Below are 27,810 nucleotides of genomic sequence, written 5' to 3' on the forward strand. Positions count from 1 at the left end.
TTATTGCTTGTTAATACTGTACATTTAGAACACAAATTGTCACACTGACATGCCATACAAAACAGGCAACACTGACAAGAGAGAGAAAGAGAGACTGTGGCATTGCAAACACAGTGGAGCCTTCTCTCCACATCAGCCAGTGTGTGTGTGGGGGTGGGGTCTTGTCCTCTAGGGAACCAGACATGTCTTAATCACGTAGCCCCACACACCCCAACTGCATGCAAAAACACTGACCATTTCAATCCACAAAATTAATCAGAGACAGACAGCATTGACACTGACTGGTCTGTCCTCCATTCCCTCACCTGTATTGGACGGAGGAAGGCTTGACCCCTCCTCGTAAACACTAAGGCTGCATCCCAAATGGCACCCTATTCTCTATATAGAACACTACTTTTAACCAGAGCCCTATGAGCGCTGGTCAAAAGCAGTTCACTACATCTGTAGGGAGTATGGTGCCATTTGGGACAAACACAAGATGCACTCTGAGATGAGGCAGAGAGAAAATCAACAGGATGGTAGACATGAGGAAGGGAAGGGTTTCCTCACCGTTGATTACCTGGGGTTGCGTCTCAAATAGCACCCTATTCCCTATACCAGGGCTCGACAACCCTGTTCCTGGAGAGATACCCTCCTGTAGGTTTTAACTCCAACCCTGTTCCTGGAGAGATACCCTCCTGTAGGTTTAAACTCCAACTTTGTTCCTGGAGAGCTACCCTCCTGTAGGTTTTAGGTCCAACCCTGTTCCTGGAGAGAGACACTCCTGTAGGTTTTAGCTCCAACCCTGTTCCTGGAGAGAGACCCTCCTGTAGGGTTTTAACTCCAACCCTGTTCCTGGAGAGAGACCCTCCTGTAGGTTTTAACTCCAACCCTGTTCCTGGAGAGAGACCCTCCTGTAGGTTTTAACTCCAACCCTGTTCCTGGAGAGAGACCCTCCTGTAGGTTTTTGCTCCAACCCCAGTTGTAACTAACCTGATTCACCTTATCAACCAGCTAATTACTAGAATCAGGTACACTACATTAGGGTTGTAGTGAACCTACAGGAGGGTATCTCTCCAGGAACAGGGTTGGAGTTAAAACCTACAGGAGGGTCTCTCTCCAGGAACAGGGTTGGAGTTAACCTACAGGAGGGTCTCTCTCCAGGAACAGGGTTGGAGTTTAAACCTACAGGAGGGTATCTCTCCAGGAACAGGGTTGGAGTTTAAACCTACAGGAGGGTCTCTCTCCAGGAACAGGGTTGGAGTTAAAACCTACAGGAGGGTCTCTCTCCAGGAACAGGGTTGGAGTTAAAACCTACTGGAGGGTCTCTCTCCAGGAACAGGGTTGGAAAGCCCTGCCCTATACAGAACACTACTTTTGACCAGAGCCCTATGAGTGCTGGTCAAAAGTAGTGCACTAAATAGGGAATAGGGTGTCATTTGGTACACAGCCTTGGTAATAACCAATAGAACTACAGCAAACGGACAACATAGTAGTTGAAGGGTACCTACATAAGGGATTTATTACACATTCATAAGCCATACATAATACTTAATAAATTCTTATGTACTGTTTATTAATGTGTTATGAAGTCCTTATGTACGTACCATTTAAATAAAGTGTTAACCAGTCTATCATTAACTCTCTCTTGTTCTGATACACAGCCAATTGAAACATTATTCTGCAGAACTATGTAAATGTAGATTACACATGACATCTCTATCATCATGCACCTGTTTTGGTCTCCTAAGGACATATATTTTATTTGACTAGCTGTTATCATTGGCACATCTGGCGGTTCACCAGGTTACAGTTGTTTGGTTTTTAAATTGATTGCAAAGTGAAGACAGTCCCTCATTAGAATGTGTTTCTACCTCCCACATTCGGATGTGCTTGTTGTGTCCTGAAAACAAGCAACGCTTTGGCAATGAAAGACAAATTGATTCCTCCACATTACTACCAAGTGCCAAGCCTAACTGCCACCCAGTAAACAGACTGGCAAATCTTTCAAACTCATATTTGACAGTATGTGTATTGTTCCCCTCTTAAATAATGATGTCTGCCAAACTGATCCAATTCGTCCGCAGTCCTCCAACACTTGTGTTTATATATCCACGCCATGGGAAGTCCGAGAAACAAGGTTTCTAAAGGTTTGTATCTTTAGATTGGAAGTCGCTCAACACTGTACTGTGTATCCCAAGAGAGAGGAAATCAGCTTCATACATAAACTGGATTTCACTAGAACGGTTTCTGTTATAGCCTCCCTTCTCGGTTTCAGTAGTCAGTGAAAACAGTGCACAATTATGATCCAATGGAAAAAGCTCCTACTCCCGGTAGTGGATATATCAGCATCCATGAGGATCTTTCTTTATAAGCTGCTTTTAAAAAACAGACAGAGGACCCTGATATGGGGCCATATTGAGATATGGGGCCATATTGAGATATGGGACCATATTGAGATATGGGACCTTTACTGGCTCTCACTGGAAAGGCCCTGAGCCGAAACTGTTATCCCACTGAGAACACTGCTGCTCCAACTGGTCTAGCAGTCTGTCCACCGAGTCCTCCTTATTGTCCAGCTTCAGGTACCTGCGGGCACAGCCCAGGTCTAACCGGGGCCAGCTGCAGTGCCTCTGCTCCTCTACGGGGGTGAGCTCTGGGGGCTCCACACCTCCACACCCAACCATGTTCACACACACGTCTGAGCTGGGCTCACTCCGCACTCTCTCTGGGTCTGCCCCAGGTCCCCAGGGTCGTATGGCCCCTTCCTGTTGGCATTTTAGTGTCTGGGGCCCGTGGGGGCCTGGGTTAGTCCTGTAGCTCAGACTGTGGGAGCGCCTGGGCAGCGTGGCCGTGACCTCCGACCTCTCCCAGTCATCCCCTCCCAGAGTAGACATGGAGCTGGCTGACACCCGGCAGTTGTTGAGCTTAAAGAGGTGAGCGGGCTGGGGGTCCGGACTGAAGCCCCCTACCCTTGGCCCACCACCACCGGCCCTCCGCGTGTTGAAGTCCATCTTGCTGGAGTTGCATGAGTTGGAGTGGGAGGAGTGGAGAGAAGGGGTGGAGGCTGAGTCCTGGTGGTGTAGAGCCTCCGTCTGTACGGTGGCCTGCAGGTACATACAGTCAGCTGTCCTCTCCTCCTCCCTGCTGCCTCTGGTCGTCTGCAGCAGGGGCTCTGAGCTGGCCAGCTGCTGCAGATAGAGGATGTTAAGGTGGGTGGCAGGCAGACTGCTCACCCACTGGTAGTGTCTGACCATGGAGTTGGCTGCTGCCATGTCTGAGAGGTCGGCCGAGGGCATGGCCGCCGACACCGAACAGATGACGCTCCGCATCTGGGCCAGCAGCATCTGGGTCTCCCTGTCGCGGTTCTCGTACAGCACCGTGTTGGCACAGATGAGGATGAACAGCCCCACGCCCATGATGACTGGTCCCAGGAGCTTCATCCGCTCACTGTGGATCAGACTGGCTGTGGTCAGGAGGCTCTTAGCCCCCAGGCTCCAACCGGATGACTGGGGCTCAGAGACACCCCCACCTCTAACTCCTCCTGCCCCGTCTACAGAACCAGAGCCTTGTTGTCCAACTCCTAGCAGCTGGGAACGCTGGGTCCGGTAGGGCCAGTACCCAGCCACTGCCAGGGCCGTGCCCACCACCACCACGATGACCCCCAGCACCAGGAAGGCTCCTGGCATGGAGCGGATACGCAGCTCGCCTTGGATCAGGCCCTCTTTCTTCCGACCCCGCAGGCTGAAACCAGACATCCGTTGGCGTGGGGAAGGAGAGCTTGGTGTCTGGCCCCCGGGGGACCCGGCCTTCGGGGTCTTCATGGTGCAGCTCGGTCCAGTGCCCTATCGGAACACTGTGGAAAGGGGGAGGGGGGGAGGGGTTCAAGGGTTAGGAAGACACATTAATTATGGACTACCCATTTTTTCTACTTTTTCTTCCTCTCTTTATTAATCTTCTAAAGTGGGTTGTGAGCCAACTTTAAATCAACTTTTTGACTTGACTGATGCGACACCGCATCCTTATCCTGTAAACGCTGAACTCTTAGCCTCTTAGAATTCATTTAATATGTTCTCATGTTCTTCCGATACTTTGTTGCTCTGTTGTTCTGTTGTAAAAAAAATAGCTTCTGGTTCTCAGGGTTTTGATGTGACACAACCAAATGTTTCCCTTTTGAAATACTTTGTTAAAAACATTTCAATTTAAGAGAGAGATACTAAAAGGTATTTTGTGAATGTTTTTAGTCCTTGCTTTGGAGATAAAAAAAAAAAAAAAAAATCAGTTTATCACATTTTGCATAATCTTACATTTTTTATGTTAATGTTAACAGAAAACCATTCAAGTTATAGCGTACTCCTCTAACAAACTGTTCCAAACCATGTCGGTGACGAGCTTCTGAATTCAAATGCTACAAACAAAACCGGGGAAACACTCACACGTGGCGTTCTACTTGAGTTCCCACATGACCATAAACAGGGTGAGTTCCCACATGACCATAAACAGGGTGAGTTCCCACATGACCATAAACAAGGTGAGTTCCCACATGACCATAAACAAGGTGAGTTCCCACATGACCATAAACAGGGTGAGTTCCCACATGACCATAAACAGGGTGAGTTCGCACATGACCATAAACAGGGTGAGTTCCCACATGACCATAAACAGGGTGAGTTCCCACATGACCATAAACAGGGTGAGTTCCCACAAGACCATAAACAGGGTGAGTGCCCACATGACCATAAACAGGGTGAGTTCTCACATGACCATAAACAAGGTGAGTTCCCACATGACCATAAACAGGGTAAGTTCCCACAAGACCATAAACAGGGTGAGTTCCCACAAGACCATAAACAGGGTGAGTTCCCACATGACCATAAACAGGGTGAGTTCCCACATGACCATAAACAGGGTGAGTCCACATGACCATAAACAGGGTGAGTTCCCACATGACCATAAACAGGGTGAGTTCCCACAAGACCATAAACAGGGTGAGTGCCCACATGACCATAAACAGGGTGAGTTCTCACATGACCATAAACAAGGTGAGTTCCCACATGACCATAAACAGGGTAAGTTCCCACAAGACCATAAACAGGGTGAGTTCCCACAAGACCATAAACAGGGTGAGTTCCCACAAGACCATAAACAGGGTGAGTTCCCACATGACCATAAACAGGGTGAGTTCTCACATGACCATAAACAAGGTGAGTTCCCACATTACCATAAAAAGGGTGAGTTCCCACATGACCATAAACAGGGTGAGAGCCCACATGACCATAAACAGGGTGAGTTCCCACATGACCATAAACAGGGTGAGTTCCCACATGACCATAAACAGGGTGAGAGCCCACAAGACCATAAACAGGGTGAGAGCCCACAAGACCATAAACAGGGTGAGAGCCCACAAGACCATAAACAGGGTGAGTTCCCACATGACCATAAACAAGGTGAGTTCCCACATGACCATAAACAGGGTGTGGTGAAATGGAGAAACTGTTTCAAACACTTTGACTGCATTTAAGCTGCTAAGCAACAATACCTTTTAAATCCCAACCCCTAGACCAAACTGATCTGATGACAGCGCCTAACACTCAAAACACATAAAAAGTCAAATTAACTTTGATTATTTTGTCACACACCATCAATATGTCCCGTCCACTATCAAATGTAGCCTGAAGTCTCGTTCCAGATGACATACATGAAAAACAGGAAGTCTATCTTCTTCACTACACAACATCACATATTTAGAGAATTAAATGAATGTGAGGTTTAAATTTAGCGGTCTTTCTTTAAAGGCTAAGGCATGTCTTCTTCTTCACGGTTTGGTAAATATGCATACACAGACAGACAGATGGCGGCCACAGGACTCATCGTTTGGCTTGAGTTCATCAAAGCCCTTTAGATAAGGTTTAGAATGAATGATGGAACACGGCCCAACTTCATGGACTCCATACTGGTCTCCCATAGGACTTCTTTATTCATACAGTATACACTACATGATCAAAAGTATATGGACACCTGTTCGTCGAACATCTCATTCCAAAATCATGGGAATTAATATGGAGTTGGTCCCCCCCTTTGCTGCTATAACAGCCTCCACTCTTCTGGCAAGGCTTACCACTAGATGTTGGAACATTGCTGCAGGGACTTGCTTCCATTCAGCCACAAGAGCATTAGTGAGGTCGGGCACTTATGTTGGACGATTAGGCCTTGCTTGCAGTTGGCGTTCCAATTCATCCCAAAGGTGTTTGAAGGGGTTGAGGTCAGGGCTCTCTGCAGGCCAGTCAAGTTCTTCCACACCGATCTCGACAACTCATTTCTGTATGGACCTCGCTTTGTGCACGGGGGCATTGTCATGCTGAAATAGGAAAGGGCCTTCCCCAAACTGTTGCCACAAAGTTGGAAGCACAGAATCAGAATGTAATTGTATGCTGTAGCATTAAGATTTCCCTTCACGGGAAACCATGAACCATGAAATACAGCCCCAGACCATTATTCCTCCTTCACCAAACTTTACAGTTGACACTATGCATTCGGGCAAGTAGCGTTCTCCTGGCATCTGCTAACCCAGAGGGTAAAGCATGATTCATCACTCCAGAGAACGCGTTTCCACTGCTCCAGAGTCCAATGGCGGCAAGCTTTACATCCCTCCAGCAGATACTTGGCATTGAGCATGGTGATCTTAGGCTTGTGTGAGGCTGCTCAGCCATGGAAAACCATATCATGAAGCTCCCGGTGGTGCAAACAGTTATTGTCCTGACGTTGCTTCCAGAGGAAGTTTGGAACTCGGTAGTGAGTGTTGCAACCGAGGACAGACGATTTTTACGCGCTATGCGCATCAGCACTCGGCGGTCCTGTTATGTGAGCTTGTGTGGCCTACCACTTTGCGGCTGGGCCGTTGTTGCTCCTAGACGTTTCCACTTCACATTAACAGCACTTTGACCGGGGCAGCTCTAGCAGGGCATATTTGACAAACTGACTTGTTGGAAAGGTGGCATCCTATGACGGTGCCAGGTTGAAAGTCACTGAGCTCTTTAGTAAGGCCAGTTTACTGCCAATGTTTATCTATGGAGATTGTATGGCTGTGTGCTCAATTTTATACACCAGTCAGCAACGGGTGTGGCTTAAATAGCCAAATCCACTAATTTGAAGGGGTGTCCACATACTTTTGTATATATAGTGTACAGTACCAGTCAAAAGTTTGGACACACCTACTCATTCAAGGGTTTTTCTTTATTTGTACTATTTTCTACATTGTAGAATAATAACGAAGCCATAAAACTATGAAATAACACATGGAATCATGTGGTAACCAAAAAAAAGTGTTGAACAAATGCAAATATATTTTACATTTGAGATTCTTCAAAGTATCTACACTTTGCCTTGTTGACAGCTTTGTACACTCTTGGCATTCTCTCAACCAGCTTCATGAGGTAGTCACCTGGAATGCATTTCAATTAACAGGTGTGCCTTGTTCATTTGTGGAATTTCTTTCCTTCTTAATGCGTTTGAGCCAATCAGTTGTGTTGTGACAAGCTTGGGGTGGTATAAGACCAAGTCCATATTATGGCAAGAACAGCTCAAATAAGCAAAGAGAAACGACAGTCCATCATTCATTTTAATTTAATTAAAACTTCTTAAGGATCGGACCCTTTTTTAAATGTTCGCCTAAAATAACATATCCAAATCTAACTGCCTGTAGCTCAGGACCTGAAGCAAGGATATACATTTTCTTGATACCATTTGAAAGGAAACACTGAAGTTTGTGGAAATGTGAAATTAATGTAGGATAATATAACACATTAGATCTGGTAATAGATAATACAAAGAAAAAAACATGCGTTCTCTTTTATTTTTTCATCATCTATGAAATGCAAGAGAAAGGCCATACATTGAGATAGGATTTTAGGTGTAATTTAGATGTTGTCCACAAGATGGCAGCAGTGTGCGTGCAAAGTTTCAGACTGATCCAGTGAAGAATTACATCACTACACAACATTTTGTATCAAGTCTGACAGGAGTTTGCACAAATGTACCCGAATTGGTCAATTTATACATTTTCAAGTATATAACTATAGAGAACATACAAAAATTCTATGATAATAAAAAATTTAAGTTTACACTCTCCCAGGAATGTCATACATGATGGATCCTTAGCTTCCCTACAGAAAAGACACTAACCTTCACACATCTAGATGGCTGGATGACAAATCAGCGCAAGATTACTGAATGTAAGTTTATTATTTACCTTCAGAGGTGAATGCATCAAACCAGCTGCCGTGGTAAGTGTTTTGTTGTAGTGCACTATCCTCAAACAATAACATGGTATTTATTTGTTGTAATAGATACTGTAAATGTGACACTGCAGTTAGATTAACAAGAATGTACGTTTTCTGCCCATATAAGACATGTCTATGACCCGGAATTGGCTGTTGTTTACAACTTCGCAAAAACCATCAAGCGCTATGATGAAACTGGCTCTCATGAGGACCGCCACAGGAAAGGAAGAGCTTCCTCTGCTGCAGAGGATAAGTTCATTAGATTTAACTGCACCTCAGATTGCAGGCCAAATAAATGCTTCACAGACTTCAAGTAACAGACACATCTCAACCTCAACTGTTCAGAGGAGACTGCATGAATCAGGCCTTCATGGTCATATTGCTGCTAAGAAACCACTACTAAAGGACACCAATGAGAAGAAGATTTTTGGTTCCAACCACCGTGTCTTTGTGAGACGCAGAGTAGGTGAACGGATGATCTCCGTATGTGTGGTTCCCACCATGAAGCATGGAGGAGGTGGTGTGATGGTGTGTTTTGCTGGTGACACTGTCAGTGATTTATTTAGAATTCAAGGCACACTTAACCAGCATGGCTACCACAGCATTCTGCAACGATACGCCATCCCACATGGCTTGAGCTTAGTCAGACTATCATTTGTTTTTCAACAGGATAAATGACCCAACACACCTCCAAGCTGTGTAAGGGCTATTTTACCAAGAAGGAGAGTAATGGAGTGCTGCATCAGATGACCTGGCCTCCACAATCACCCGACCTCAACCCAATTGAGATGGTTTGGGATGAGTTGGACTGCAGAGTGAAGGAAAAGCAGCCAACAAGTGCTCAGCATATGTGGAAACTCCTTCAAGACTGTTGGAAAAGCATTCCAGGTGAAGCTGGTTGAGAGAATGCCAAGAGTATGCAAAGCTATTATCAAGGCAAAGGGTGGCTACTTTGAAGAATTTAAAATATAAAATACATTTTGATTTGTTTAACACTATTTTTGTTACTACATGATTCCATATGTTATTTCATGGTTGATGGCTTCAATATTAATCTACAATGTAGAAAATTGTAAAAAAAATTACAAATAAAGAAAAACCTTTGAATGAGTAGGTGTGTCCAAACTTTTGACTGGTACTGTATGTGAACAGTTAAAGTCGGAAGTTTACATACACCTTAACCAAATACATTTAAACTTAGTTTTCACAATTCCTGACATTTAATACTAGTAAAAATGCCCTGTTTTAGGTCAGTTAGGATCACCACTTTATTTTAAGAATGTGAAATGTCAGAACAATAATAGAGAGAATTATTTATTTCAGCTTTTATTTCTTTCATCACATTCCCAGTGGGTCAGAAGTTTACATACACACAATTAGTATTTGGTAGCATTGCATTTAAATTGTTTAACTTGGGTCAAACATTTTGGGCAGCCTTCCACAAGCTTCCCACAATAAGTTGGGTAAATTTTGGCCCATTCCTCCTGACATAGCTGGTGTAATGAAGTCAGGTTTGTAGGCCTCCTTGCTTGCACACGCTTTTCAGTCATGCCCACAGATGTTCTATGGGATTGAGGTCAGGGCTTTGTGATGGCCACTCCAATACCTTGACTTTGTTGTCCTTAAGCCATTTTGCCACAACTTTGGAAGTATGCTTGGGGTCAATGTCCATTTGGAAGACCCATTTGCGACCAAGCTTTAACTTCCTGACTGATGTCTTGAGATGTTGCTTCAATATATCCACATAATTTTCCTGCCTCATGATGCCATCTATTTTGTGAAGTGCACCAGTCCCTCCTGCATCAAAGCACCCCCACAACATGATGCTGCCACCCCCATGCTTCACGGTTGGGACGGTGTTATTCGGCTTGCAAGCCTCCCCCTTTTTCCTCCAAACATAACGATGGTCATTATGGTCAAACAGTTCTATTCTTGTTTCATCAGACCAGAGGACATTTCTCCAAAAAGTACGATCTTTGTCCACATGTGCAGTTGCAAACCGTAGTCTGGCTTTTTTATGGAGGTTTTGGAGCAGTGGCTTCTTCCTTGCTGAGCGGCCTTTCAGGTTATGTCGATATAGGACTCGTTTTACTGTGGATATAGATACCTTTGTACCTGTTTCCTCCAGCATCTTCACAAGGTCCTTTGCTATTGTTCTGGGATTGATTTGCACTTTTTGCACCAAAGTACGTTCATCTCTAGGAGAAAGAACGCATCTCCTTCCTGAGTGGTATGGTGGCTGAGTGGTCCCATGGTGTTTATACTTTCGTACTATTGTTTGTACAGATGAACGTGGAACCTTCAGGCGTTTGGAAGTTGCTCCCAAGGATGAACCAGACTTGTGGTGGTCTACAATGTCTTGGCTGATTTCCTTTGATTTTCCCATGATGTCAAGCAAAGAGGCAGTGAGTTTGAAGGTAGGCCTTGAAATACATCCGCAGGTATACATACCTCTAATTGACTCAAATGATGTCAATTAGCCTATCAGAAGCTTCTAAAGCGATGACATAATTTTCTGGAATTTTCCAAGCTGTTTAAAGGCACAGTCAACTTAGTGTATGTAAACTTCTGACCCACTGGAATTGTGATACAGTGAATTATAAGTGAAATAGTCTGTCTGTAAACAATTTCTGGAAAAATTACTTTTGTCATGCACAAACCGACTTGCCAAAACTATAGTTTGTTAACAAGAAATTTGTGGAGTGGTTGAAAAACTTGTTTTAATGACTCCAAACTAAGTGTATGTAAACTTCCGACTTCAACTGTGTATGTGAAAGGGAAACAGTACAGGGCAATAAAGCTATCTGATCAAATGTCAACATGGTTCTGTTTCACAGAAACTCAGAGGTCATGGTTGGAATTCTGCTCAGAGAGCATCACTGGTGGTTGTTTTCTTTACACTCTAAATGAAGGTGACTTTGTGCACTGCTTTTAAAGTGTCTCATTGTCTGAACTACGTAACCCCCAACCTGTCATCACTGATTTGAAGAGAGAGTCAAGCACAGTGGAATGCTCGGAATGGAATGCTCGGGAGTGGAATGCTCGGGAGTGGAATGCTCGGGAGTGGAATGCTCGGGAGCGGAATGCTCGGGAGCGGAATGCTCGGGAGTGGAATGCTCGGAGTGGAATGCTCGGGAGTGGAATGCTCGGGAGTGGAATGCTCGGGAGTGGAATGCTCGGAAGTGGAATGCTCGGAAGTGGAATGCTCGGAGTGGAATGCTCGGGAGTGGAATGCTCGGGAGTGGAATGCTCGGGAGTGGAATGCTCGGGAGTGGAATGCTCGGGAGTGGAATGCTCGGAGTGGAATGCTCGGAGTGGAATGCTCGGGAGTGGAATCTGGAATGTACGTTTTTTCATCATTATTCAACTAAACATTTGAACGCCTGGCCACACACCATGCCCCTGGCCACCATGCCCCTGGCCACCCACCATGCCCCTGGCCACACACCATGCCCCTGGCCACCCACCATGCCCCTGGCCACCATGCCCCTGGCCACACACCATGCCCCTGGCCACACACCATGCCCCTGGCCACACACCATGCCCCTGGCCACCATGCCCCTGGCCACACACCATGCCCCTGGCCACACACCATGCCCCTGGCCACACACCATGCCCCTGGCCACCATGCCCCTGGCCACCATGCCCCTGGCCACCATGCCCCTAGCCACCATGCCCCTCTGATGTATTCACTGGGTTTGAAGAACATCGAGAAGAGATAAACTAACAAAACGTCCCCCAGAAGAGGAACGACTAGATGTGGCCAATTCAACTGGTCTGAAATAACAAACTGTACTCTGGCAGGAGTCTCAGAGCGAGGGTTCTCTCTACTCTGTGGCATGTAATTTACAACACTGCTTTGGATCCCGTCCTGATTTTGTTTGGCTTATTTGACCTCAATGGAGATGCAGGGCTGGTTTAGACAGCAACAGCGTCCTGAATGGCACCCTATTCCCTATGCTCTGTTCAAAAGTAGTGCACTGTAGAGAGAATAGGGAGCCATTTGGGACACAGCCAGAGTGATTCAGATCAGTTAGAAAGATGATGATCAGATTCAACTTTTAATGATCCACTAAGGCCCATATACAGTCAGGCTGTACAACACACCGCTGTACAACACACCGCTGTACAACACAATGGTTATGATACAACTGTTTATTTTGTGATTAAACACAAACATTGGGTGTTTCTCAAAATGCATCCTACCGTGCTCTTCTCGAATGCGAACTCTGTACATATTTTGAAGCATGCATGGAAGAAGGTTCAGTGAACGGGGAGGTGCAGCGTGAGGTAATACAGTAGGGGGAGGAGCAGCGTGAGGTAATACAGTAGGGGGAGGAGCAGCGTGAGGTAATACAGTAAGGGGAGGTGCAGCGTGTGGTAATATAGTAGGGGGAGGAGCAGCGAGAGGTAATAAGGTAGGGGGAGGTGCAGCGTGAGGTAATATAGTAGGGGGAGGTGCAGCGTGAGGTAATATAGTAGGGGGAGGTGCAGCGTGAGGTAATACAGTAGGGGGAGGAGCAGCGTGAGGTAATATAGTAGGGGGAGGTGCAGCGTGAGGTAATACAGTAGGGGGAGGAGCAGCGTGAGGTAATACAGTAGGGGGAGGAGCAACGTGAGGTAATACAGTAGGGGGAGGTGCAGCGTGAGGTAATACAGTAGGGGGAGGTGCAGCGTGTGGTAATATAGTAGGGGGAGGAGCAGCGTGAGGTAATACAGTAGGGGGAGGTGATGCGTGAGGTAATACAGTAGGGGGAGGTGCAGCGTGAGGTAATACAGTAGGGGGAGGAGCAGCGTGAGGTAATATAGTAGGGGGAGGAGCAGCGTGAGGTAATATAGTAGGGGGAGGAGCAGCGTGAGGTAATACAGTAGAGGGGAGTGGGAGGTAATACAGTAGGGGGAGGAGCAGCGTGAGGTAATATAGTAGGGGGAGGAGCAGCGTGAGGTAATACAGTAGGGGGAGGAGCAGCGTGAGGTAATACAGTAGAGGGGAGTGGGAGGTAATACAGTAGGGGGAGGAGCAGCGTGAGGTAATATAGTAGGGGGAGGAGCAGCGTGAGGTAATACAGTAGGGGGAGGAGCAGCGTGAGGTAATACAGTAGGGGGAGCAGCAGCGTGAGGTAATATAGTAGAGGGGAGTGGGAGGTAATACAGTAGGGGGAGTGGGAGGTAATACAGTAGGGGGAGTGGGAGGTAATACAGTAGGGGGAGTGGGAGGTAATACAGTAGGGGGAGTGGGAGGTAATACAGTAGAGGGGAGGTAATACAGTAGAGGGGAGTGTTAGGTAATACAGTAGGGGGAGTGGGAGGTAATACAGTAGAGGGAGTGGGAGGTAATACAGTAGGGGGAGTGGGAGGTAATACAGTAGGGGGAGTGGGAGGTAATACAGTAGAGGGGAGTGGGAGGTAATACAGTAGGGGGAGTGGGAGGTAATACAGTAGGGGGAGTGGGAGATAATACAGTACGGGGAGTGGTAGGTAATACAGTAGGGGGAGTGGGAGGTAATACAGTAGGGGGAGTGGGAGGTAATACAGTAGGGGGAGTGGGAGGTAATGCAGTAGAGGGGAGTGCGAGGTAATACAGTAGGGGGAGTGGGCGGTAATGCAGTAGAGGGGAGTGCGAGTGCTTCTCAAATGTAATGTTTAATGCGTTCCCCACACTCTCGTCCTCACAAGAACGTACTCAAGAGAACGTCTTCAGAGAATGCACTAGGAGCATAAGAGTGTGGCGCACAGTAGTATGCATGTTGAGAAACACCCTTTGTGGGCACAAAAATATCTACACAACCATTGTTTCCACAATGCTTATGTAGGGCCTAATCATTTATGTGCAGAAAAACTCACAACTATTGTGTCAAATGCATTGTACATCAGTTGGACAACCTGACCGTGTACGGGACCAAGGAGTCTACTATGACCAGCGTCAGGGGTTGGATACCAGACTGTGTCCTGACCGGAGGGTTGTAGGTTTGAATCCCATCTGGGTGATCTGGATAGTTAAAAGCTGCTGATACTGAATTACATTAGCTATAGTCCAAATGAGAGCATTACACCAGGTACTGCTCCTAAATAGTTCTAAGAATAGTTGCCTGGCTTCCTGGAGCAAGAACATTCCCTCTAGTTGACTGGAGCAAGAACATTCTCTCTAGTCGAATGGCTGCCTGGAGCAAGATCATTCCATATAGTTGCCTGGCTGTCTGGAGCAAGAACATTGTCTCTAGATGCCTGGCTGCCTGGAGCAAGAACATTGTCTCTAGATGCCTGGCTGCCTGGAGCAAGAACATTGTCTCTAGATGCCTGGCTGCCTGGAGCAAGAACATTGTCTCTAGATGCCTGGCTGCCTGGGGCAAGAGCATTCTCTCTAGTTGCCTGGCTTCCTGGAGCAAGAACATTCCATATAGTTGAATGGCTGCCTGGAGCAAGATCATTCCCTCTAGTTGCCTGGCTACCTGGAGCAAGAACATTCCATCTAGTTGCCTGTTTTCCTGGGGCAAGAACAGTCTCTCTAGCTGCCTAGCTGCCCGGAGCAAGATCATTCTCTCTAGTTGCCTGGCTTCCTGGAGCAAGAACATTCCATCTAGTTGCCTGTTTTCCTGGGGCAAGAACAGTCTCTCTAGCTGCCTAGCTGCCCGGAGCAAGATCATTCCATCTAGTTGCCTGGCTTCCTGGGACAAGATCATTCCCTCTGCTCATATGGCCACTGATATTTTTTTTTTCTACTGCATCATTGATTGTATGTTTGTTTTACTCCATGTGTAACTCTGTGTTTTTGTATGTTGTCGAACTGCTTTGCTTTATCTTGGCCAGGTCGCAATTGTAAATGAGAACTTGTTCTCAACTTGCCTACCTGGTTAAATAAAGGTGAAATAAAAATAAATAAATAAAAATATGGTCTTTATAAAATGAGGCAAACCAGACCTCACCTTTCATTAGCCAGTCAGGAATGTGGAGTATGACCAAACACTGGCATCAAGTCACAAGTAGTATTACATAACATTGGAATAAGATCAATCTATGGTTTGAATTCTATATGAGATATATTAGGCTATATCATTTGCTAAGTGCCTTCGGTCCCAAGACAGCCACTTATAGCAGGGAGAGAAAGAACCTTTGCATGGACAATCTGAATTTGACAGTCTACTCTCAAAATTCAAGTCATGTGACAGTTTCTGCGTTTTAATGGTTTTACTTCAATGTTTTATTTCCCCATAGAAATCGACATACCCTTGAGGCAATTTTCTTCTTCTCAATCCTGTTCCCATACGTGCAAACAATTATTTTGATGATTGCCAAGATCCTTGGCTATGCAAGAGAGGTCCACATACTATGTAGGAGTAAATGCATGCGTCATGCTTGCAATATTTTTCCGTTAGGATAAGCAATGCAGATAAAATATACTATCAATAACTTAGACTACACATATTGCGTGCGAAATGGTATTACGCGCACTTCAAATTAACCCTATGGTATTCGACCAATTACCCTGTATAATATCATACCTTTCGAAGTCCCATATTGGGAAAACGTTACAGATATGCAACACCGCCACCGGCAAATAACGGTTCTATGTCGGTCGCGGCATAGCAGGCTGCAGAAGGGGAAACCTATGGAGCGGTGTTGCATTCCTTCGGTGCTGACTGTTGATACATTGCCTGTATCAATTAACTGATTAAGGTTTCCGCGGGAAAATGTCATCTTGATTTCCTCTAAATATACAATCTTACAAAAATAACCCACAGTTGAAATAGGCATAGGTGAGGGGAAACCAGACCGTGATTGATTTGTCTTGAACTTCAGCAAATTACAACCTTTCTCTCTTCACACCTCTCAGAAAAGGCTGCTACAATGTTTCAACGTCAATTGTCTTGAAGTTGCCTCTCTCATTGTAATAATCATATTCTAACTACCGGCTGCGTGATATCCTAGGCTACTTTTGAAGGTTACCGGGGAAAGTTATAGCCTACTTGCCTTTGATGCCGTATTCTTCGGTTGTATTCATTGTCTCCCGACACATTTCGATACAGTATCGTTTGGTTTGTTCTCTCATATAGCCTTAAAATATTGTGATATCCGTCAAGCAATTTAATGTGCCTATAGTTTAAATCCAAAACGGAAGGATCAAGGATGTGCGTGGTTCTGTTGCTCGCAGTCTAATATGTGCTCCGTCTCGTCTTAATCAGTAAGTTTCTATAGCCTATATCGGTGTCGTTTGTTACTGCAGGGAAATAGGCATTTTCAAAAGCCTTAGACAAAAATGTACGCTACATGCGCCCGCCCCCTCACAAAACGGACCGAATTCCCACTGCTACTTTTCCTTGGCGCCTCCTTTCCTTCACTAACCCTGTTGCGATGCGCACTGCTCCTCCGTAGAAATGGAGCATTTGAGTAGGCTGCTGTTGCTTAATGCCTACGCGTGCATTTTGGATCATTCTTTATGCTTTAGAGTAGAGTAGTCTTTATTATCCCCGGGGACAATTCATTTTGCAGCGCGTAATTAGAACACATGACAATAGACACAAAAACGATTTAAATACAGCAATATGTGCACAACTATCAGTACTATAGTATAGCGTATTGAGAAAGCTGATTGCAGCTGGCATAGATAGTGTAGACTTATTAGTGAACTAGTAGGTTCCTGTTGACTGACTGACCAACCGCCCATTTTAATAGTACGCCTGTTACTGGTCTCAGAAATCCTTTCAAATAGGCTACATACTTCCATCCATGGACGAATATGGTAGGCTAAGATTATCTTAAAACAATTCCGATTTCTACATGCTTTGAGTGACATGAAACAGAAGAGGACTATACCCATACAATCATATAGGTCTTTAAATGTGCCTGGAAAACTGTGATACATATACCAATTATATACGTCCCTACTCGTTCAAATGAGCTTTAATGGCTGCAATTAATAATTAATTGTGATATCTAAAACATTGGTTGAACTTGGACATCAATTATATTTGCATAATTATTCATTATTCTCATTGCTAAGGAATAGTTATTTCATTGACAGCGAGGGCATTTATGTCAACACGGATGGAATATTGTCCAATTAGTACTACGCCATCTTGTGGCTAAACATGGGCACATAACACCAAACCTATGGCCCGCAATGGACGATAATAGTGTAGTAAACCGGTTGCCAGTCTGATTCTGCGCTTACCAAATCCCTATCGCTCATTGTCACGCCAAACATGTTATTGCATTGCATTTGGCATGACTATGGATCCCCAAAGTGGAGGTGTGTCATAATACCCACAAAACCTAGCGGTCCAACATGGAAATGGTTCCAACTGTTTTTCCACCATTATTTTCCTCATAGGGAAGTTTTGACTCTTAAAATAAGGGCTGTGTTTCGTGTTGGCGTACCCTGGCGTTACGTTTTGATAACCATGTTTTTTATTTTATTTTTTATTTCACCTTCATTTAACCAGGTAGGCTAGTTGAGAACAAGTTCTCGTTTACAACTGCGACCTGGCCAAGATAAAGCAAAGCAGTGCGACAGAAACAACAACAGAGTTACATGGAATAACATTTACATTTTAGTCATTTAGCAGACGCTCTTATCCAGATCGACTTACAGTAGTGAATGCATACATTTCATACATTTCTTTTTTCGTACAGGTCCCCCGTGGGAATCGAACCAACAACCCTGGCGTTGCAAACACCATGCTCTACCAACTGAGCCACAGCAGAATAAACAAGCGTACAGTCAATAACACAATAGAAAAAAAATAAAGTCTATATACAGTGTGTGCAAATGGCATGAGGAGGTATGGCAATAAATAGGCCATAGTAGCAAAGTAATTACAATTTAGCAGACTAACACTGGAGTGATAGATGAGCAGATGATGATGAGCAGATGATGATGGTGTGTAAGTAGTGATACTGGTGTGCAAAAGAGCAGCAAAGTAAATAAAAACAATATGGGGATGAGGTAGGTAGATTGGGTGGGCTATTTACAAATGGACTATATACAGCTGCAGCGATCGGTTAGCTGCTCAGATAGCTGATGTTTAAAGTTAGTGAGGGAAATGTAAGTCTCTAGATTCAGCGATTTTTGCAATTCGTTCCAGTCACTGGCAGCAGAGAACTGTAAGGAAAGGTGGCCAAAGTAGGTGTTGGCTTTGGGGATGACCAGTGAGATATACCTGCTGGAGCGCGTGCTACGGGTGGGTGTTGTTATGGTGACCAGTGAGCTGAGATAAGGTGGAGCTTTACCTAGCATAGACTTGTAGATGACCTGGAGTCAGTGGGTCTGGTGACGAATATGTAGCGAGGGCCAGCCGACTACAGCATACAGGTCGCAGTGGTGGGTGGTATAAGGCGCTTTGGTAACAAAACGGATGGCACTGTGATAGACTGCATCCAGTTTGCTGAGTAGAGTATTGGAAGCTATTTTGTAGATGACATCGCTGAAGTCGAGGATCGGTAAGCTAGTCAGTTTTACTAGGGTAAGTTTGGCGGCGTGAGTGAAGGAGGCTTTGTTGCGAAATAGAAAGCCGATTCTAGATTTGATTTTGGATTGGAGATGTTTGATATGAGTCTGGAAGGAGAGTTTACAGTCTAGCCATATACCTAGGTATTTGTAATTGTCCACGTATTCTAGGTCAGAACCGTTCAGAGTAGTGATGCTAGTCGGGCGGGCGGGTGCGGGCAGCGAACGGTTGAAAAGCATGCATTTGGTTTTGCTAGCGTTTAAGAGCACTTGGAGGCCACAGAAGGAGTGTTGTATGGCATTGAAGCTCATTTGGAGGTTAGTAAACACAGTGTCCAAAGAAGGGCCAGATGTATACAGAATGGTGTCGTCTGCGTAGAGGTGGATCAGGGAATCACCCGCAGCAAGAGCGACATCGTTGATATATACAGAGAAAAGAGTCGGCCCGAGAATTGAACCCTGTGGTACCCCCATAGAAACTGCCAGAGGTCCAGGCAACAGGCCCTCCGATTTGACACACTTAACTCTATCTGCGAAGTAGTTGGTGAACCAGGCGAGGCAGTCATTTGAGAAACCAAGGCTATTGAGTCTGCCAATAAGAATACGGTGATTGACAGAGTCGAAAGCCTTGGCCAGGTCGATGAAGACGGCTGCACAGTACTGTCTTTTACCGATGGCGGTTATATCGTTTAGTACCTTGAGCGTGGCTGAGGTGCACCCGTGACCAGCTCGGAAACCGGATTGCACAGCGGAGAAGGTACGGCGGGATTCGAAATGGTCAGTGATCTGTTTATTAACTTGGCTTTCAAAGACCTCAGAAAGGCAGGGTAGGATAGATATAGGTCTGTAACAGTTTGGGTCTAGAGTGTCTCCCCCTTTGAAGAGGGGGATGAACGCGGCAGCTTTCCAATCTTTGGGGTTTTCGGACAAAATGTGAGGTTGAACAGACTGGTAATAGGGGTTGCAACAATGGCGGCGGATAATTTTAGAGAGGGTCCAGATTGTCTAGCCCAGCTGATTTGTACGGGTCCAGGTTTTGCAGCTCTTTCAGAACATCTGCTATCTGGATTTGGGTGAAGGAGAAGCTGGGGAGGCTCGGGCAAGTAGCTGCGAGGGGTGCGGAGCTGTTTGCCGGGGTTGGGGTAGCCAGGAGGAAAGCATGGCCAGCCGTAGAGAAATGCTTATTGAAATGTTTGATTATCATGGATTTATCGGTGGTGACCGTGTCACCTAGCCTCAGTGCAGTGGGGAGGAGGTGCTCTTGTCCTCCATGGACTTTACAGTGTCCCAAAACTTTTTAGAGTTGGAGTTCTGTTTGGAAAAGCTAGCCTTTGATTTCCTGACTGACTGTGTGTATTGGTTCCTGACTTCCCTGAACAGCTGCATATCGCGGGGACTATTCGATGCTATTGCAGTCTGCCACAGGATGTTTTTGTGCTGGTCAAGGACAGTCAGGTCTGGAGTGATCCAAGGGCTATATCTGTTCTTAGTTCTACATTTTTTTGAAAGGGGCATGCTTATTTAAGATGGTGAGGAAATTACTTTTAAAGAACGACCGGGATGAGGTCAATATCCTTCTAGGATACCTGGGCCAGGTAAATCTCTCTTGGACAAGGTGACTGATTAATATATTACACTCAATTTACTCTGGTTTGAAAATGCTCATTAGCATTTCATTTGCTGGTAAATGCGAATGTATTGATAAACGTCACCTTGTCCTACAGAGATTTACACTGTTATCAAAACGTCAACCCAGGGTGAAATCCCCTACGGTAAAAACGATTGGAACCATTTCCCTGTTTGACTGCTAGGTTTTATGGATATGACAACTCATACTGTGGTACTCAAAAGTTACAAGAGATTGACATGATTGCACATCTGGGACCAAGCTGGTGTTAGTAAATTCCAACTGCACTAATCTCAGCACCCAGAACTAAATGTCTTCTGTGACAAACCTACAACAAATTTGGCCATTTTCCTTCAATTCAAAGATATACCTCTGAAATGTTACTGTTAAAAAGTAATAACCCCAGTATAAATACAGTAAATTACACACACACTAAAGGGTAAAAGTTGTATTATTGAAATCTTATTTAAGCGACAAGACAAAAAACAACTCCAAATCATTCCAGATCAGGCGTTTTTTTATTATTTTTAAAGTAACTGGTAAAAGGATATCCCAACAAGTGAAAAGATGCAACAATGGAATACAACAGCTACCACCCTGCACAACATTGACAGCACAGTATGCTAGTATTGATACAAAGTTTAAGACACTTACTACAGCACATTTTCCATTTCAACTTAGAAAAATCTATCCAAGCAAATACCCTCCAACTTACTTCACACATTTAATATTTTACAAAACACCTTGATTAAGAGACTACTGGAAAAAGCAGAATGACCAACAAAACACAGTATATTTAAACGAAAAATGGGGAAGTGTGAGTGAAAGACACTGAGCATGAGGAGCCTGTTTTTTCCCCCTACAACTATTTATCAAAAAACGAAAAGGGACAGACGCAGGGGTGGGGGATAGGGGACAAGAACAAACGGGGGGGGGGGGGGGCACACGACTGCTGGGTTACTATCCCAGCTCAGGACTCTGATAGAGAGCGGGAGCGAGAACGAGATGCGGAGCGAGATTTGGAGCGGGACTCTGAGCGAGAGACGGAGGGGGAACGGGAGCGGGCTTTGGCCGGGGAGGGAGATGGAGATTTGGACTTTGACTTTGGTTTGGATTCGGCAGGGGTGTGGGAGCGAGAGCGGGAGGCCCCCTTCTCGGCTACAGCTCCCTCGTCGTCGCTCTTGGCTGGCTCGCGGCTCTTAGAGCCAGACTTCCGGGAGCGATCTTTAGCTGCTGATCTGGAGCGGGACCTGGATCTAGACTCATCCTTCCTGCTCTTCTTCCCTTCTTTCTTGCTGCTCTTTTTGCTCTTGCTGCGGCTCCTGCTGCGGCTCTTGCTGCGGCCCTCGTCCCGGCCCCCGCGCCCCTCCTTGGCCTTGTGGGCACCGTTGGTGCGCTCCTCCTCTCTGCTGCCCTTGGTCTTGTCCTTCTTGCTGTGGGAGCGGCTACGGGAGCGGGAGGCAGCACCCCTGGGAAATAGAAAGGAGCAGACAGTTAACTAATATGTACTTGAAATGCAGCAATGTAGACATAACCAGTTAGTGCTATGGGTGGTGGCTAAGACATCTGGGGAGCTGCACAAGGTCCATATTGAGGCAAGAGCTCTTGGTAAACAGATGTTTAGAAAAGCACAAATTGTAACGTGTTACTGTTGATGTCACTTGAATGCAACAAGTCTGCAAAAGAAACGTCTTCAAAGAGATCCCTCAGAAAATGACACCCTCTTCGTGTCCCACCCTCTTCCCTATACGTGTCCCAAATGGCACCTTCTTCCCTATATAGTTACAAACGGCACCCTATTCCCTATATAGTTCCAAACGGCACCCTATATAGTGCTCTACTTTTGACTGAAGCCCTACAAGCAAGTAGTGCACTACATAGGGAATAGGGTGCCATTTGGGACACAGTTCAGGGGGTCACCCTTGGGTATGGGTCTATGAGTTAAACGTTGCCTGCACTCTGGGCCTCACCTGGAGCGGGAGCGACTGCTGCTCTCACTGCGGCTGCGGCTCTTACGGGACCTACGGCTCCTGGAGCGAGACCTGGAGACAAGAGGGAAGAGAACGGAGATTCACGGTAAGCCATGTACCTTGAGGGGTTAGGGTGATGTAAGTTCCAATGTAATTGTGAACTGGTGGGAAAGCAATACATTTGTGTGTGTGTGTGGGGCAACTGAAATCACCACATCCCTTTGAATACAGTTTAAGAGCAGAAATTCTACTCAGTCGCTGATTAAAGATTGACTGACCTACAAATCGGGACCTTTGTCAAAAGCAGTGGACTAGAGTGAGCTGTTTTGGACGCAACCCCACATTGTTATTTACCGGGAGCGGCTGCGACTGCGAGAGTAGGAGCGCTTGCTGCGCTTGGCCCCGGGGCGGTCCTCAATCAGACGGATCTTCCTGCCGTTCACCTCTGTGCCGTCCAGCTTCTCCAGGGCTCTCTTCATGTCAGAGTATAGCCTGAACTCTATCACTCCCTCGTTCCTGCGTCCCTTATTGGTGTCAGCATACGTCACCTCACCCGCCTGCCTCATGTAGTCCTGGTGAAGGACAGGAAAGGTTGGGATTAGGTGAGAAAACCAAAGATCCTATTGAATTAATATACATAATTTAATATTGTATATGTTAGACATGTGTCATGATATATATATATGCATTCTATGTACTTGTATGGTAGGAAAAATGCAGGAAATCTCAGATTTATGCATCGCCATAAAAGTTTTGCTAAGTTCGTCATATTGTACATTGCTCTCAGTCACTTTGTTTTAGTACTGTTTTGGTACTGTCATTAGCAGAGTATACACATGAACCCAACTTTAGCTCCAAGACGCCAGAAATGAAATAACAAATGAAAAAAGTAGATTGTGCCGATGGGCACATTGAACCTTATCGCGCACCGTAGTAAAAAAAACAAAAACACAGTGGATAGTGCTTAAACAATGACATCATATGTGAATTCTGCCATTTTTATGCACATTTGCCTTCATGGACATTTATTCAATTGTAAACAATGAATCTTATGCAGTGTTGGGAACGTTACTTTTAAAACGGATTGTTAGTTCCATTATGTTTAACCTTTATTTAACTAAGCCAGTCAGTTAAGAACAAATTCTTATTTACAATGACAGCCTAGACCGGCCAACCCTGGACCACGCTGGGCCAATTGTGCGCCACCCAATGGGACTGCCAATCACGGCCGGGTGTGACACAGCCTGGAATGGAACCAGGGTGTCTGTAGTGACGCCTCTAGCACGGAGATGCAGTGACTTAGACCGCTGCACCACTCAGGAGCCCATTAGAGGTAACTTATTACATTACAATGTTACTTACTGTGGAAAGTAACAGGTTACATTCCCAAAACTAAAAACCCTCTGAAAATGCCTTGCGTGCGTTGGTCCTTCTTATGCCCAGTAGATGGCGCACTCTACCTTTGAATTGCTTGCATAGCCTCATCAGTAATCTATAACTCTGGCTGTACCAACACGTAATAATGACTGAAGCAAAATAACATGGATTTTTACTTTACCTTCTATAAAAAGTAACATTGCTTAAAATTGACAACCTGACGCATTAAGTTACTCTTTACCACAAGAGAGTAAATCAGAGTACTCTAATGTGTTACCCCAACACAAACGTACACGTAAAAAAACTTTTTGAAAAAGGCTCAAAGTGTTCTCTCTCTCTCCAAACGTTAACGTAGGATGCCCGAAATCATAAGGAAGAGAGAGTATTATCATTAGTATGGCTGAATAACGGGTCACCACCATACCTTCAGGTCTTGCCAGCTGCAGCGGCTGGACAGGTTCTCAACGATCAGCCGATAGTCTGTCCTTGCTGGTGGGCCATATCGGTCTCTGCCACCACGCCCGTACCCGCCCCCGCCTTCAAGGTTACAAGGACAGAGCAGCAGTAATTACGACAGGGGACACACTTAACGACAGCCTCAATACTAAACTCCAAGCTACATTCTGGAAACAAAATGGTCACTTATAAAAACGGGGAAGGGGGAGGTAAAGACATATACAAAACTATCAAAAAAACAAAAAAAAGATAAACGGAAATCAAAACCTGTACACATTACTCTGGTCTAGAAAACTGCACATTTTCCATCAAGAACACTGACATATCCCTTCCCTTCAACAAGATCTAAACAAATAAATTACTACCTGATTCAAGTTTGGGTAGAACTGAATACAAAAACTGTACATACAAACTTAAAATCAAAATGAAAAGCTAGACTAAATTGTTTTTTTAAACTGACTGACAGTACTTACGGTGACACTAAAGTTAAAGTTTTAACTAGCACATCTAAATATAGACATTTCACATTTGTTTCAGGCACCTATAAGAGCTCAACCCACATCTGTTCCTAACCCAATGGCATCCTCACCACCCGGCCTGGGACTAATGGGACAAGCGGTCTTCATTCACAATGGCTCCCTTTTTTGGTCTGCCCAGGGGCCCAGAATGGTCAAACCACACTCTTGGTTGGAAAGGGGACACCATGGCCAGGCCAGCAATAGGGGCAGGCAGTCAGCAAAGGACTCTTTTAATTAAAACATTGGAGGTTCTTTGTTAAATCTTTACCTTTATTATTCAACATTCATTTTAACAAAAATAAAAGAATCCTGAATAAAACAGATGACACAAGATTCTCAAATTACTCTTAAATTCGCTAGTTCATTTATTCTATTCAAATCACAATTCATTTATCTAGCAAATATTCTACGGTAGTAAATCTCAAGCTATTTTCCCCCGACAATTCGAATGAACACAAGTGCATTTGTTTCCCTGTAACAGTTTAAATCAAGCATACCGGCTCCCAAGATAACGGCATGTCATTGGTGGCAGTGGTGCATGTAATTTGAATTCCCTCACCTACTCTGGTGTAAAATATGTCTTCTCTACACCCATTAGTCAAACAATTACAGTGGAGTACCATGAAGGACTTAGTCTGTAGTACGGAGCTCCGTGAATGCTAGAGAAAAAGGTGTTTCCCTAACTGGCAACCTGTCCAACACACTTGTATGCTAAGGAGACAACAAGTGGCCTATTCAAGAGTGGAGTCAGAACAATGGCAACCACTTCTCCCTGAAACTAGGTGAAATTACAGCAAATGGGAGAGATCTTTATGTAGAAATGCCCTCTAAAAAACAACTTTGGGGTGGAATCATCCTTTTACAGTGTGGTGGGAATGTGGAGTGAGCTGAGCACAACCCAAATTATGGATGACAGTGGCAGCTGTGACCATGTGTAGCAGTATGGTACTGCTTGTGTATATTTTACTAAGTTTCCATCACTACTATCCCCCAAGGAAGCAACAAGCCTTTGAACAGATGGCACTTCGACGCATCTTCTCAGTACGTAAAAAACACTTTAGGTAAAGAATGGACGACAACTGATGCTCATGTGGCAGCATTAACTATATTTGAAACATAAAATTGTGATACGTGGTTGTCTTAGCTAGCTAGCTTAAGTTGAATGCACTGACTAAGTCGGCCTGGATAAGAACATCTGCTAAATAACCAAAATGTTAACGTAAAAGAACACAATTAGATGAACTACAACCACCAAGGACAAACTTGAGATGTTATGCAGTTGTGGCCTATCCCACATAATATGCACTGCCATGTTGGCCTCCTCAATCTCAAATCCCCACTAATGTTAAAAACACCACTGCATTGTATACTTACTTCTTCCACCTCCTCCGCCGCCTCCTCCTCCACCACCTCCTCCTCCTCCTCCTGAGCCGTAGCTGCCGTCCCTCCGCGGCCCCTTTGTGTGTTCCACAATAACCCTCTCCCCACACAGGTCTTTCCCATTCAGGTCATACACAGCATCATCTGCATCGCGGGGGTCATCAAATTCAACAAACCCATACCTTTACACATAGGAGACAGTATGTTAGGCCAGAGATGAGGTGGCACAGATTTGGGGATCAAATGATGTGAGTAGTTAAAAAAAACTACTAACGCCAGACCCAAATTACCATTTCATATATCATAATGCAACATTTTATAATCTTCTCACATATTATAAACTGTGCCACTACTGCTGCAGGGTGTTAAAGGGGCCACATTAATTCCACTTGTAAGTATGGTATAGTTTAGAGTACTGTTAGCTAGCTAAGAGAATATTGAGTTTAGTCAACATCGTGTTTTGACCCATGTATCTACAGTAGCTAGCAAATGATTTTGACTGCCATTCATACTGGTGGTTTGAGTGCTTATAAATGTTGTCCCGTCCACCAGATAACATTAATATGACAGTTGCTGGAAGTTCGACAATGCCTGTAGCCACTATCATCGTTGGCTGTACAATCATTTCGCTACACTCGCAATAACATCTGCTAACCATGTGTATGTGACCAATACAATTAGATTTTTTTTAACGCAAGCCATCTACTGTAACTATGTTACATAAACAGTATCTATCTACGCGCCGCCAGTTAGGAAGTAAAATCGTTTTCCGTAACGTTATGCAAGTCAATTTAGCGTACTACTGTTGTTTGAAGATGCTAGCTAGTTAGCTAGCTTAGTTATCAAGAAGTCATACAAGTGAAACTAAGGTTACCTCTTCTGACACGTGGCTGCGATTTCATTCAAAGAAAAGAGCGCCTAGTATGTTCAAGCTGACTTGCTAACTAACAACATGGTTTACTCGGTCTAAACACAAACACGACAACGAGGTGTCCCTAGCAGCTTAGCTAGCAAAACACGGTTGACGCTAGCTACAGTACGTTAACTCCTTAACCCCATGCTAGTCAACTTTGCTTCTCTGGCAAAACGCTTCTAAAAAATTCTTAACTAGCTAAGTAAATAATAATAATATAATAACTAGGTCTTCAAACTAAAGTAATTTACGAGAATCTTCAATAAACGCCAATTAAAAACACTGGTTCAAGAGGCTTGGGCCTGACTACGAGGACTAGGCCACAAACACAACGCGGCTAGCTACCACAGAGCGAGACGAGGCGTTCATTTTGTTACCCGTTTTTCAGGTCAACTTCAAGTATCTTCCCATAGCCCTTGAAGAACTTCTCGACGTCCTTTTCCCTTGCTCGATAGCTCAATCTTCCAATATAAACTCTCGACATTTCCCCGTGCTGATCTTTGTGTCCCTTCACACTCTCAGGAACACAGTGGCGCGTAAGGGAAAATGTTCTGCCAATGTCAATGACCACTCAATACCCGCCCACAAGGCCTGGAAACCAGCCCCTTTCTCCGCCACAAGAGAGGAGTTGCCACATTCATCCAGTAGGTGTCTCTATAATGACAATCTAAATGTTCTCTGCGTTTCTCTCTTTGTTATTGCTTCATCACATCAAATTATTTAATCTGAACTATAGAAGTGACTGATAGTTAACTGGTAAGACGTATTTTTTTCTCTCTCTCTCTCTCCAGAAATATTATTTTGAAATGGTGTTAACACAATGTGAAGTCACATTGCAAGTATTATTATTTTTTCTCAAAAAGCCCC

The 27,810-nt window shown here is 44.9% G+C and overlaps 2 protein-coding genes across 2 annotated transcripts; both read right to left on the minus strand.

Moving 5' to 3' along the window:
- Positions 1-1,357: 1,357 nt before the first annotated feature.
- On the minus strand, positions 1,358-16,559 carry LOC115175328 (transmembrane protein 200A). Its single transcript, XM_029734510.1, has 2 exons — positions 16,227-16,559; positions 1,358-3,835 (listed from the first exon to the last, which is right to left on the minus strand). The coding sequence occupies exon 2, from the start codon at positions 3,801-3,803 to the stop codon at positions 2,460-2,462; it is 1,344 nt and encodes a 447-aa protein (XP_029590370.1). The 5' UTR covers positions 3,804-3,835; positions 16,227-16,559; the 3' UTR covers positions 1,358-2,459.
- Positions 16,560-20,828: 4,269 nt separating this feature from the next.
- On the minus strand, positions 20,829-27,538 carry LOC115175329 (serine/arginine-rich splicing factor 4). Its single transcript, XM_029734511.1, has 6 exons — positions 27,321-27,538; positions 26,025-26,212; positions 24,101-24,213; positions 22,654-22,871; positions 22,300-22,371; positions 20,829-21,798 (listed from the first exon to the last, which is right to left on the minus strand). The coding sequence occupies exons 1-6, from the start codon at positions 27,425-27,427 to the stop codon at positions 21,300-21,302; spliced, it is 1,197 nt and encodes a 398-aa protein (XP_029590371.1). The 5' UTR covers positions 27,428-27,538; the 3' UTR covers positions 20,829-21,299.
- Positions 27,539-27,810: the final 272 nt, after the last annotated feature.

This window comes from Salmo trutta, chromosome 36, assembly GCF_901001165.1.
Source record: "Salmo trutta chromosome 36, fSalTru1.1, whole genome shotgun sequence".
Taxonomy (NCBI): Eukaryota; Metazoa; Chordata; class Actinopteri; order Salmoniformes; family Salmonidae; genus Salmo; species Salmo trutta.